At 42.5% G+C, this 14226-nt stretch overlaps 2 protein-coding genes across 3 annotated transcripts in view; both read right to left on the reverse strand.

Moving 5' to 3' along the window:
- cpne2 (copine II) overlaps positions 1–14226 on the reverse strand; it is a 55373-nt gene that overhangs the window by 12190 nt on the left and 28957 nt on the right. For both annotated transcript variants that reach the window (XM_080437927.1, XM_080437926.1), the window contains exons 10-12: positions 8501–8560; positions 1265–1398; positions 854–908 (exon numbers count right to left, since the gene is read on the reverse strand). In XM_080437927.1, coding sequence (XP_080294053.1) covers positions 854–908; positions 1265–1398; positions 8501–8560 — 249 coding nt within the window. The remainder of the gene's footprint in view (positions 1–853; positions 909–1264; positions 1399–8500; positions 8561–14226) is intronic.
- LOC308091570 (polyadenylate-binding protein 1-A-like) lies at positions 12439–13845 on the reverse strand (the record flags this gene model as incomplete). The annotated part of the gene is made up of 1 exon (XM_080437233.1): positions 12439–13845. The coding sequence occupies one exon, from the start codon at positions 13843–13845 to the stop codon at positions 12439–12441; it is 1407 nt and encodes a 468-aa protein (XP_080293359.1).

A 14226-nucleotide genomic window follows, 5' to 3' on the forward strand; every position in this document is an offset into this window, starting at 1 on the left:
ATATCTATCCACCTCTGTCACTCTCATTCCTCTTGTCTCACTTCCTCTCTCAGCACCGATAGGCTCTTGTTATAATTACACTGACTAGTGGAAGGACTCATCTGTCCATTTTCTGCCTCTCTCCCACTCTCTCCACCATTCCCGCATCCCTTCTCTCTTTCTGTCTTTCTCTCTCTCCTTTGTCCTTTTCATCAGCTCAGTACCATGGCAACACAGATGGGTTGACAGTTGCGTAATCATGTGAATATGCATGTATAATATCAATATGTACACTCTGTCTGTGTGCACTTGTTTGTGCATGTGTTTGTGTGTGAATGTGCGTGTCCAATACATACTTGTGAGTATAAACACACCTGAGTGTGTTGCATTGCAAGCTTTACCACTAAACACTGTCTACTTTTCTATTTCTTCATCTCTTGCCGTCTCATGTACAAAAATATATCGTCTCTGTCGGGTGGAAACCTCATATGTCCAAAACACTTTTCAGGATTCAAATTCAAAAGCAGCAAAAGTATTAGATTGCGCTGCGTTTCGAGCTTGTACATCTGCTACTTTTGATGCTTTTGTCAAGTAGGGTGTTAATTTACACAAAAAGTTGAAATACGGAGATAGGAGGTTTCTGCCCGACAGCAACGATATGAACTTCTATTATGCACACAAATTACACATAATGACACCACTCTTTCACTCTCTATACAAACAGACAGACAGTCCGACAGACAGACACACAGGAGCGTGCATGTGCACGTGCACGTGCACACACACACACACACACACACACACACACACACACACACACACACACACACACACACACACACACACACACACACACACACACACACACACACACCTTCCAGTCTGGCGGGAGTTGGGCTCCAAATCCCAGAGCAGGAAACATTTTGTCGCTGAGGAGGAAACCATGGCAACAGATTGGAAGGTTATTTTGACCATTATGTCAGTAACGGATGTTGACAGTAAACAAAAACAATGGTGTTACATTTAGTTTTGCAGTGAGATACTGTACTGTGTATTCACACACATTACGGAGCAACAGCTGGTAAAGTGATGAAGAGAGCAATGTTTTTTAGCTCGAGACCCAAAAGAGACATTTTATTATATATCAATACATCCAATTAGTGCTGATGTATTGATCTAGCCATAATTTGGCACATGGCCAAGATGATGGCCAACTTGTTTTTGATGTGTTCTTCTTCAACAGGGATTCCAGCCAAAATGGCAACTTTATACTGTAGGTACTCACGTGTCGTAGTCCTGTATTATTTGTCCCACAGCCAAGATGGCTGCCAGATACTCATTGCTGCCCAGTGGATTGATGTAGTGGAGAGAGAAGGGCTCCCGAGGGTTTCCATTGGATGCAGTGAAGTCTATACCGACCTAGAGGGATAGAAACAAATAGCTCAGTGTTTGAAATGGACATTTTTCTATGCCATTTAGTATTTCCGTTAATGCCTGATGTGCACTGTGTCCCGCACCAAAGATAGCCGATCTACAAGCTCACAACCTGTCATGATAAAGTGCGAGCAATTTAATCACTTACACCCCCCCCCTTACATCTCTATTAAATAGTGTCCACTTAAATAAAGAAAAATAAAAGAGCATCTTATGCAACTGGATGCCACATGTAAATTCCGTTAGAATGATGGTGGCAGCATTGGTCTAGTAGTGGTTCAAGAGGCTACACGTTTACTCACAGTAAGTCATTATGAATAAGAATATCAGCAAAATGCCCTCAATTATTAACAGTGACTAGTGGAGGTCAGGCCTAATCCTTACCGGGGAATAAAGGGGAAAAAAGCAAAAAAGTACACCTGTAACTATGTACTTATAATTTTCCCAAACTAAAATATATATTTAAAAAAAGAGACATATACAGAGACCGTGGTACCTACAATGCAAGAGCAGGTGCACAGCCCCTCACTCTTTACTTTACTGCTGCATATCTACCAAAACGGTCAAACCTTAATGAGCGTTTTTTTCCTTCTGAGCCACCCACCAGAAACCCCATGGTCTGCTCTCCTCAAAACTCCATAGAACCAGCTAGGCTAAAGCGGCATCTAACACACACATATGCAAAATACTGTAGCATTTATTTTTCTTCCACAAACATCCCATCATCAGCAGCAGGATGCTGTCTCTTTGTGTTACAGTGTGTAGAACAGGGGCGCGTACGTTCTCTCCCTCCCACCGCCTCCAGGGAAGTCTTTCCCTGTGCAGAGATTAGGATTAGAGCCATACTAAGTCTGATTGAACACCGTAGAACTGCTCTCCCTGTATATGAGTGAGTGTGTGTGAGTGTGTGTGTGTGTGTGTGTGTGTGTGTGTGTGTGTGTGTGTGTGTGTGTGTGTGTGTGTGTGTGTGTGTGTGTGTGTGTGTGTATACAGTATGTGTGAGATTGTGCGTGCATGTGCATGTGTAAATGGGTCAGTGCATGTAAGCAGGAGTTATTTGTGCATGTTTGGTTATGTGCACAACATGCAGATGTCTTGGTCAGAGTGTAGTAGCAGGAGAGTTCCTGCAAAAGAAAGATTGTGTGCGAGTGCATCTTGGCAAGTGCCTTTTGGTTGGTCATAGTATGAAAGTGGAGGAGAAGCAAGAGAGAAAGAGTGAGGAAGATGTTGCCCGTGTGTGAGTGTGTGTGTGTGTGTGTGTGTGTGTGTGTGTGTGTGTGTGTGTGTGTGTGTGTGTGTGTGTGTGTGTGTGTGTGTGTGTGTGTGTGTGTGTGTGTGTGTGTGTGTGTGTGTGTGCGCGCGCGTGCGTGCGTACGTGCATGCGTGTCTATAAACCAGAGTTAGCAGCAGGGGGGAGGAACTGCATGTATGAAGATGGCACTGTGCACATTTATTTGCATGTTTGAGCAATGAGGAAAGATCTGCAGGTCTGCGACAAAAGCCACAAGATTAACTGAACCTGAGGGGAAATCAGCAGGGATTCAAGAGTGCTCCATTCTGGCTTAAACTGCTTATCTCAATACCACTACTACTCAGAACCAGAAGTTCCAGCAAAGGCAACAGCTCTCGTTCCTCTTAAACAAGCCGGACAAAATGCCACAGGTACCCTGCACCTCAGACACTCACGTTTGTGTTTTTCTTTAAGCTGTATGTTTTTTTCAGAAAAAATCTTAGTTCACAGGTTATAAATAGTAAATGGTGCATTTATACAGCACCTTTATCCAAAGCGCTTTACAATGTGCTTTACATTCACCCATTCACACACCAATGGTGGAGGCAACCATGCAAAGCACCAACCTCTTCGGGAGCAGTTAGGGTTAAAGTGTCTTGCTCAAGGACACTTCGACACTAAGCCAGGAGGAGTCACGGGTCGAACTGAGAACCTTCCGATTCCCAAGTGGCCACACTAGCTTCTGAGCCACGCTGTGAAACTGAATAGTTGCACTTTCTTTTTTGACAGTGTACAAAGTACATCCATCCATTTCCTTTTTTACACACCAAAGCAAGAAAAAGTCAAAGGAAAAAGACAATAGAAAAACGAATGCAAAAAGACAAAAACGAATGCAAAAAGACAAAAAACAACCCTCCCCTCCAAGCCCTCCCCCCACCCCAGAATGGCACAATAAACAACATTGACTACAACAACCTTCGCAGTAACAGCAACTTTATAACCTCAACCAAGAGGAGTTATTGAAGGCAGAGTATCGAGAAAAGAGACCCAAATTGTGTTAAATATTTCGGGTAATAGTTGATCTGCATAACCACATTTTTACTTTTGACAAATCAGTTGATTCACCTGGAATTGTGGTCATGGCTGTGGCTGCATCAGGAGAGAAATGTTGGACTCTGTGTAAAGTCAGGGCACGACATAATAACACAATATTCCTCTATTAGTGTTATTTTTGTCTGCAACCTTGTCAGAACATTCACTTTTGGGTCCCGGCCCACTAGTGCGGAAGCATTAGCATAAAGTAGAGCACACAGAAGAACAGGCTTCATGCTTCCATCTGCATTTGACATTCAGCTGCATTTAAAGGATGTTTTTAACTACTTATAATCTCTGCATGGCTGTCTGAACTAGTCATATCACACAACTTGTTTTTCCATACCAAAGAAACTTCATATTTAGGTTGCACTTCTAGGTAGGAAGTTAACATTGTTGGTTTCAGGTTGATGGTTAGGATGTTGTCTATATATTGTCATGTTTATTGTGTATTGTGTATTGTTTTTGCTCTTGGTATTTTTTGAATTTTTTGTTACTGAGTGTACAGCACTTTGGTTCAATACTGTTTTAAATTGTGCTCTATAAATAAAGTGAATTGGATTGGATTTAAAGGTTGTTTGCAGTAACTACAGCTAGCAAAAGTATGGTATAATTAAAGTTATTTTATAATTATCATATTTTTTTCAGTGAAATCCATTATTATTAAAGCATATATATAATTAAAATACAATCCCTTATATGATATAGTCTGTGTACTTGATTGGAGGCATTTTCAGTTAGATATTAAGGTATAAATCTGTCGAAAAGGGGATTCTATGGAATCTAAATTCAAATCTGGTCAATATTGAGGAACATGAATGTAAATGCAACTTTTAATGCAGAGTACTGTTATAATGACAACTGCAAAGGTGCCTACTTCATTTATTACACCCAGTGCAAGTACTGTATCTCTTTCAGTTATGCCCCACCACCCACTAACCTGCTTAGTGGGTGGATGTAATGATAAACTTAAACCTGTATTACGTAACTTATTTTAGTTGTATAAAATTTTATTTTGTCCAATCTGTAGTATGTCAATATAACTCATACAATTGGGGTGGTTGTTTTTGGTCCCCCGGCTCTTCTATTGAGACATTGAGATTCTGTGTCTAGGTTGGATACGAACCTTTGACACAACCCTGTTTCTGGCTTGACACTTTTGAACCGAAGGTCAACATTTAATTTCTCTGCTGAGCAAGCAGGCAAGCTATATTTAAATAAACATATATATCTTTTTGAAATGCACTAAATTTCAATACAGCAATGCATTGATATAAAAAAGAAAATGTACTTCATAATTTGTACTTTTGAATACTTTACTATACTAGTATTTATTTATTTGAGTATATACTTTGTCCACCACTGCATGTGCCAGTGGTTCAGTGACAGGAAGAATTCAATGTGCTCTTTTCCTTCTCACATAATGTCGCTCTCTGTCGCTCTCTTTAGCATCTTTATGTGTCTGCTTCTGTCACTGTGGCACACACATACCATCCTCGACAGCACAACGCGTAACTATGGCAACGCTAATGTTCTATTTGCTTTAAAGTGTCATTTCTGACACCAAGATGAGAGGGTAAAAATGGACGGACACAAAGAGCAATCTGTCTGTGTGTGTGTGTGTGTGTGTGTGTGTGTGTGTGTGTGTGTGTGTGTGTGTGTGTGTGTGTGTGTGTGTGTGTGTGTGTGTGCGTGCGTGTGTGTGTGTGTGTGTCCATCTGTAACAACACCATAGTGACAACATCCCTGCAGAGTTACTGAAGCAGGCGGTGTGCCTCGGCACAAGAATATTTCATCCGTACACAATGGAGGCCTTAGACCAGGAGGACCACCCCCCAAACCACGGAAGAACCAGTGAACAGTAAATGTCATCACCGTCTCCAAGAACAAACACAACACATTTGTCACAACAGCAGAGGAATCTCCGTCCTGTTTCTAGCAATGTCTTGAAGTGGATGAGTGACGCATTACTGATAATGTGTGTGTGTGTGTGTGTGTGTGTGTGTGTGTGTGTGTGTGTGTGTGTGTGTGTGTGTGTGTGTGTGTGTGTGTGTGTGTGTGTGTGTGTGTGTGTGTGTGTGTGTGTGTGTGTATTTGCAGTCAACAATCAAATCATGCCTGCCCATTTATATGGACACAAAGGTATGACATCACTAGGGACACAAAAGGATAGTTTTTCCAGAGGGACCAAAATAGCATAATGATGATTTCCTCTATTGCTTTCTCAAACACTCTCTCTCTCTCCCACCCCTCTCCCTCTCCCCCCCCCCCTCTCCCTCTCCCTCTCCCTCTCTCTCTCTCTCTCTCTCTCAAACATACCTTTATTGTCTCCGCCGAAGGTGGAGAATATGTTTTCGCTTTGTTGTCTCCGCCGAAGGTGGAGAATATGTTTTCGCTTTGTGTGAGCAAACATTGTTAGCCAAGCTAACATTGGGCAAGCTCCACGTGACACGTGTCAATTTGTTGACACCAATGCCTCTGATTGGCTAGAGGGACGCGTGACGAAATAAAATTCTATAAATAGGTGTGTCACTTCAAAAAGCCCTTACTTTTTGAAGTGAGGTAAAACAGGATCAATCAGACTTGATTGGAACAGTACCTTCAGTAAGTCCAAGTCACCCGTCTGTGCGTGTGTGTTTCCCTCTGAGAACACCTAACATTGGTCAAGCAAAGGCGCAGAAGGCCAAAGCTAAGAAAGCATACTCATCTACAATTGTAACGTAGAAGAGGACTAGAGTTGAAATGATCCCACAACAAAGCCGAACTCTTAATACGTGTCAATATGTTGACATCAATGTCTCTGATTGGCTAGAGGGACGCATGACGAAATACAATCCTATAATAAAAAGGTGTGTCACTTCAAAAAGCCGTTTACGTTTTTGAAGCGAGGTAAGACAGGATCAATCAGTCTTGATTGGAACAGTATCTTCTAGTCCAAATCACCCGTCCGTGCGTGTGTGTGTGTCCCTTTGAGAACACCTGACATTGGTCAAGCAAAGGCGCAGAAGGCCAAAGCTAAGAAAGCATACTCATCTACAACAGTAACACAGAAGAGGACTAGAGTTGAATTGATCCCACAACAAGACCGAAATCTTAATACGTATTAATATGTTGACACCAATGCCTTTGATTGGCTAGAGGAATGCATGACGAAATACAATTCTATAAATAGGTGTGTCACTTCAAAAAAACGTTTACGTTTTTGAAGCGAGGTAAGACAGGATCAATCAGTCTTGATTGGAACAGTATCTTCTAGTCCAAATCACCCGTCCGTGCGTGTGTGTGTCCCTCTGAGAACACCTAACATTGGTCAAACAAAGGCGCAGAAGGCCAAAGCTGATCAAACACACCAATCAACTGCTGAAACTGTTCAAGACAATGAAGATGAAGAAGACACAAGTATTTGAACAAACCAGTCAATTATGACGACTCCCATATGATAGATTGCTTCAATGTAAACAGAGCATTGCTTCAATTAAACAGAGCTAAGAATCATAAAGAAAGAATGAAATTAATCAGAGACAAAAAATCGCTAAATGACAAAAGACGAAGACTAGCCATGAATGCTTACAATATGACACAGCAAAGATTGCTACAATCTCTGGAAGAAAAAGTAGAAGAGTCTGAAGAGAACATCGAAAGGAAAAAAAGAAACATATTTTTAAACATTAGAAGACAAAATATGATTTTTAAATCATTTTTTTTTAAATAAATATTTCTTTAACATACACCTTTTTATTTAACTACAGTATATATCTTTTACTCTACTGTATCTCATTAGTTATTGCTATGATAATATAATTGCTATAGTCTGCTGGCGGAGACTTGTGCTCCGAGGAGCACATTTTCTAGTTTATTGTCTTTTTCTTTGTCTGTTTGTCTTTTTTTATGTCTTTAGTACAGATATCCCTCTCTATTTCCATGTTTCAGTATATCCACATCCATTCATTCCCTTTTCCTCAATTACCCCCCAACCAAATCCCTTTCTTCTTTATCGTTATTCTCCGTATGTAAATGGCTGCCATCCTGTCGTACCCCCCACGGAAATAGAAATATGGATGATGATGAACACAAGGATGGAACCTTATTTTTAGACCTTGTTTTTAAGCATGTGGAAACATGTATGTCATCATTGACGGTGGTAATGAGGAGTGTGTGTGTGTGTGTGTGTGTGTGTGTGTGTGTGTGTGTGTGTGTGTGTGTGTGTGTGTGTGTGTGTGTGTGTGTGTGTGTGTGTGTGTGTGTGTGTGTGTGTGTGTGTGTGTGTGTGTGTGCGTGCGTGCGTGTGTGTGTGTGTGTGTATGTGGGGGGGGGCACAGTAGAAGTGCAGGAAAACAGACTGGCTTAGGAACATTTCACCAAATCATTGAGTAAGCCAGACAACTGCCTAACATTTCACATGCAGGCTCATGGTATATGTACACATGTCCAGTCTACAGAACTGAGAAGGTCTATACGTGTGTGTGTGTGTGTGTGTGTGTGTGTGTGCGTGCGTGCGTGCGTGCGTGCGTGCGTGCGTGCGTGCGTGCGTGCGTGCGTGCGTGCGTGCGTGCGTGCGTGCGTGCGTGCGTGCGTGCGTGCGTGCGTGCGTGCGTGCGTGCGTGCGTGCGTGCGTGCGTGCGTGCGTGCGTGCGTTCACGCATGAGAGAGAGGGAGAGAGAGAGAGGGTGAGACCGAGAAAGATGATAAAAAGTGAGGTACTCAATTGTAAGGGAGAGATACAGCATACATAATAGTGGTGGTGAAAGACATTGTAATTCTTACAGTGAACATGAGTTGGCATCCTCCCAGAATATAGTCCAGGAAAGTGTAGTTCCTCGTTATCTAGAGACACAAGAATCACAGCATTACAGAGGAGACAACATTTTCAGCCTTCAAAGCCTCCAATGACCCTTACACAACGCATACTGTAGTATACGACAGTAGTATCTGATGATCAGTATAGTAGTAGTAGTGTATTTTCTGAGAAGAGCCACGCATAGACAGACACACGTGGTTCTCAACCTGTGGGTCGAGACCCCCAGGGGGGTCCCACATGATTTGGTCCCCAGATAACAGTGAAGTGACAATTTAAGGACTTGTAAGACCTTTCTAATACCTTAAAAAAAAAAGAATAAGAACCATAACTGCATCAAAAGTAATCAACACAACTATACTATAACAACTGGACAAACATTGTCCAAAATGTCAAATAAGTGAGGCAAAAATGTAGAAAATTGACGATCTACAACGCCTAGCAACGCAAGCATAGTCAATTTAAGTCCTTGATTGGCCACCCCACCCCGTCAGCTTAACTAATTGGCCTCGCTTTGTTTGTGCCACGTTGGTAATATAAGTGGCAGCGTGCGCAATGGAACAGAAAGTAAGAGATGTGTGGTGAGGGAAGCAGATGAAAGTGGCGGCGCAATGCAAAGCACCATCCAGCAAAGCACAGTGGACTGTGGAGCAAAACTACTGTACCGATCAGCGCCATATTTCTTGCGAGTAGGCCAACTTACTCGCAAGAACCCCTAAATAGCACACTTCTTTTTCATGTAATATATTTTTTGATTTTTTTTTTAAGGACCAATTCACCCTTTTTCAACCTGTTCATGTAATTTTTCCATACATATCATCATATCATCATATATATCATAGTCGGTTCATACTAATGCTCATTAGAAGATGGTACCTTCACCATGTCTGTCTACACGCTGACATAATCGGTAAGGTAAGTTCTGTAAAAGATTTCAAACTTCATTTTTTTTATTAATGCGAGAACAATGGCTGCAAGAACAATGGCTTCTATTTCAGCAAGACTGTAGTTTCTATTAGCTTGGAATCCCCATTGATGATTGATGATATAAGTGGTAGGCAGGTTTGTCCATAGCCGACCCATTTTCAACCTTACCGACCAACGGTAAGGTTGAAAATGGGTGAATTGCTCCTTTAGATTTGATATACTGGATGTCCACATTTGGAGATGACTGACATATAACAGTCACATATATGGTCATATAACATCATTGTTACACCAGAAACACCAGTGTGTCAGTGTCCATTTGACCTACAACACAATGCTAGAAATTGAATGATGATCACTATGATGTCAGAAATCCATTACTACTGGATCCTGCCTGTCCTTTTTTGTTGGTTTTATTTAAGAAAAGCAATGTCACAGGCTTTGCGGCCCTGACAAACCGAAACTCATTTAACAATAGCGTCCTCGGAGCAGACAAAACCACAGAAAGATATTCACATTTTAACTTGCTCTTTCATCATAGAAACAAGTGGGCTTATAACCAAAACGATCCATGTTCTCTGGGAGAAGTGGTGTTAGTGTTCCGTGTAGAAATATTGTTAGTGGGAATGAAAACATAGTCGCACCACCGGAAGTGAAAGGCTGAAGGCAGACCATCTAGGCACGATCCGAGGTTGGTCCAGACAGCACTGGCCTATAGTCACTCTGCACACACATCATGCGAAGTCCGTCCCCTCTGGCCTCTCCCCTCTCCTCTCCTCCCTCCCCGCTTTGCTTTGCGGCCCTAACCTCTAGTCCCAACCTCCCAACCGTGGTCATGTGGTAAGGAGGTCAGACTTCCTGTATCTGGTTGCTATGGCAACCTGCCAGATCAGGCTGAGGGTCTGATAGGCAAATCGCAAAATCAATCAAGCCGAGAGTCTGATCACTGATCGAGGTGGGGTGAGGAGCCAAAAACATAGCCAGAGCTCTGATCAACAGTCTGTGGCGGGTCTTGGAGGCATGTGGAGTGATCCTGTGCTTGCGAATCCCGCACGAACTTTCGGAGCTTTTGTCAATTATATAGTAGTAAGATAGTAAGATAAGATATATATATATATATATATATATATATATATATATATATATAATTATTTTTTTATTTTTTTTATTGTTACACCAGAAACACCAGTGTGTCAGTGTCCATTTTACCTACAACACAATGCTAGAAATTGAATGATGATCACTATGATGTCAGAAATCCATTACTACTGGATCCTGACTGTCCTTTTTTGTTGGTTTTATTTAAGAAAAGCAATGTCACAGGAAATTATATATATATATATATATATATATATACTAGATGTCAGGGCCGCTTCGCGGCCCTCACATCTAGGCCCGATCCGTCCAGACAGCACTGGCCTAGTCACTCTGCACACACGTCATGCGAAGTCCGGCCCCTCTGGCCTCTCCTCTCGGCTCCTCTCCTCTCCTCCCTCCCCGCTTTGCGGCCCTAACCTCTAGTCCCAACCTCCCAACCTCGGTCATGTGATAAAGAGGTCAGACTTCCTGTATCTGGTTGCTATGGCAACCTGAGGGTCTGATAGGCAAATCAGAGAATCAATTAAGCCGAGAGTCTGATCACTGATCGAGGTGGGGTAAGATGCCTAAAACATAGCCATAGCTCTGTGGCGGGTCTTGGAGGCATGTGGAGTGATCCTGTGCTTGCGAATCCCGCACAAACTTTCGGAGCTTTTGTCAATTATATAGTAGTAAGATATATATATATATATTCTTTTTTTTCTTTCTTTTTTTTATATATATATATTTCTTTTTTTTTTCTTCATTTATATTAACAAGACCTAGCCTAGGTCTCTGGTTCGATTTTGTTTTTATATATTTGCCAGACCCAGGGGGTCGGCCTACATGAGGCTTTGTCGGTCTGTCCCTCTTTTCCTACTCATTTTTCCCATACCTGTGTCATTTTTCCCATACCTGTGTCCCTCTTTTCCTACCTATCCCCTTGATTAGCCAAGCTTCGCCTGACGTAGTGCTTTGATCTTCAACCACTAGGGGTCTGGCAGTGCTCCGAGGAGAACCTTTTTAATTTTTTTAACATTTTACTTATTGCTGTATTTTCATGTTTTTCATTGTTTAAGCCCTCATCCCCCCATCGGTGAAGCTGGTCTCAAGGGTTCCCTTCCTTTGGGTTTAGACGCTTGGGATGGACACCTGTTACATTAATCACAGCCTCCTTTGTCTGGTGGTAAAGGAGGCAGTGGCTGTACAGCCACTCTGCGACTCATTTTGTGAGCCAAAGGGTTTTGGGAACTCCTGCATTTTGGGTAAATGCCGGGAACCTCAACCTTACCGACCAACGGTAAGGTTGAAAATGGGTGAAGTGCTCCTTTAGACTGATTTTATATACTGGATGTCCACATTTGGAGATGACTGACATGGTCATATAACATCATTGTTACACCAGAAACACCAGTGTGTCAGTGTCCATTTGACCTACAACACAATGCTAGAAATTGAATGATGATCATTATGATGTCAGAAATCCATTATATATATATATATATATATATATATATATATATATATATATATATATATATATATATATATATATATATATATATATATTTATTTATTATATATATATATTTTTTATTATATATATATATTTATTATTATTAATTTTTTTTCTTTTTTTTCTCTTTTATATTAACAAGCCCTAGGTCTCTGGTTGGATTTCGTTTTTTTACATATTTTTTAAACATTTTACTTTTTGCTGTATTGTTATGTATACATGTATATGTTTTTCATTGTTTAAGCCCTCATCCCCCCATCGGTGAAGCTGGTCTCAAGGGTTCCCTTCCTTTGGGTTTAGACGCTTGGGATGGACACCTGTTACATTGGTCACAGCCTCCTTTGTCTGGTGGTAAAGGAGGCGGTGGCTGTACAGCCACTCTGCGACTCATTTTGTGAGCCAAAAAGTTTTGGGAACTCCTGCATTTTGGGTAAAGGTCTGAGGGTGTGGGGTCAAGGGACACATGGCACCTGGCATGTTTTGGAAGTGAGGCTGCACCTCTCTGGTGGCCGGCCTTGGAGTGAGGCAGAGCTGGGCCATCTGGCCAGTGGCTGGATGGGCGGCACAATTCTGGGCTTGGGGTAAGGCTACGAAGTGGACTGGCTGGTAGGGATTGATGACTGGGTTGGGTACTGCGCACATGTTGTTGCGCTGGTTGTACTGGTTAGCTATGTAAACCTGGCGCTCCTCCTTCCGCTGAGCCAGGGCCACGTACACAGGCTTGGTGCCCATGATGCGCCCCTTCATGTCTGTCAGTGCTTTGGTGGCCTCCTCCGGAGACGAGAAGCAGACAAAGCCAAAGCCTCTGCTGCGCCCACCATCCATCATGACCCTAGCGCTGGTGATGGTGCCAAAGGGTGTGAATTCCTTGCAAAGGCGTTCGTCATCAATGCTGTCATCTAGATTTTTCACATACAGATTGGCACCCTGGTAGCGAGTCATGCGGCCCTCTTTTATTTGTTCATAGTTGTGCTTGAGCTCAGTTCGTCGCTCCACCTTCTTCTGGGCGCGTGCCACAAAGATCATCTTGCCATTCAGCTCTTTCCCATTCATGTCATCCACTGCCTTCTGACTATCTTCGTGCCTCTCAAAGCTCACAAAGCCAAAGCCTTTTGACTTGCCACTGTCATCCCTCATGATACGAACACTCGTTGTACTGCCATATTTACTGAAGACCTCCCGCAGTTTCTCTTCATCCATATCCTCGCCAAAGTTCTTAATGTAGACATTTGTGAATACCTTGGCTCGGGCACTTAGTTCAGCCTCGCGCTCTTTGCGAGATCTGAAGCGGCCCACAAACACTTTCCGGTCATTGAGCAGCATACAATTCATTTTCTCAGTGGCCCGTTCAGCTGCCTCCGGAGTCTGAAAATGCACAAAGCCATAGCCTTTGGAGCCATTCTCATCACAAACCACCTTGCTGGACAAGATATCGCCAAAAGCAGAGAAGGTGTCGTACAGGGCCTTGTTGTCGATGGACCTGTCTAAGTTCTTAATGAAAATGTTGCCAATGCCACTCTTTCTCAATGAGGAGTCACGCTGGGACCACATAATGCGTACAGGCCGTCCCCTGATCATAGTGAAGTTCATTGTGTTCATTGCACGCTCAGCGTCAGCAGGTTTCTGGAAGTTCACATAGGCATATCCGAGCGATCGCCGTGTGATCATTTCTCTACACACCCGAATGGAGAGGATCGGTCCGGCCGAGCTGAATTTCTCGAAAAGTGTAGCCTCGGTCACATCCTGATACAGGTCCCCAACGTACAGGGAGGCTGTGGGAGCACTGGGATTCATTTTGACTTGATCTTCTAGCAACTTGACAACTTCTCATAGGAAACAAAAACGTTGGTTAAGTGGGAATTAGCCAACTGCAATCTGAATTCTAAATAAGAGGGGCGATAGTAGCTCAGCACCTGTATCAATACTGAGCTGAAATGAATTGTGGCAATCGCGTGGTCCAGTTTTTAAGCTCATTTGCTTCGACACTCTGATGTCATTATGATGTCAGCTATGCCCAAATATGGAGTTCCATGTCAGTCTTGTCCAAATATGATGGTCCATGATGACTGATCTCTAAATACTCTGATCAGCAATATCAGGTAACCATAGCAACCTAATATCAACAAACATGGATGCTGTGAAAGGCCTCCAGATTGTTTAAGGAAAATGCTCTAA

Source organism: Gymnoscopelus braueri, assembly GCF_963280865.1.
Source record: "Gymnoscopelus braueri genome assembly, chromosome: 9".
NCBI classification, from domain to species: Eukaryota; Metazoa; Chordata; class Actinopteri; order Myctophiformes; family Myctophidae; genus Gymnoscopelus; species Gymnoscopelus braueri.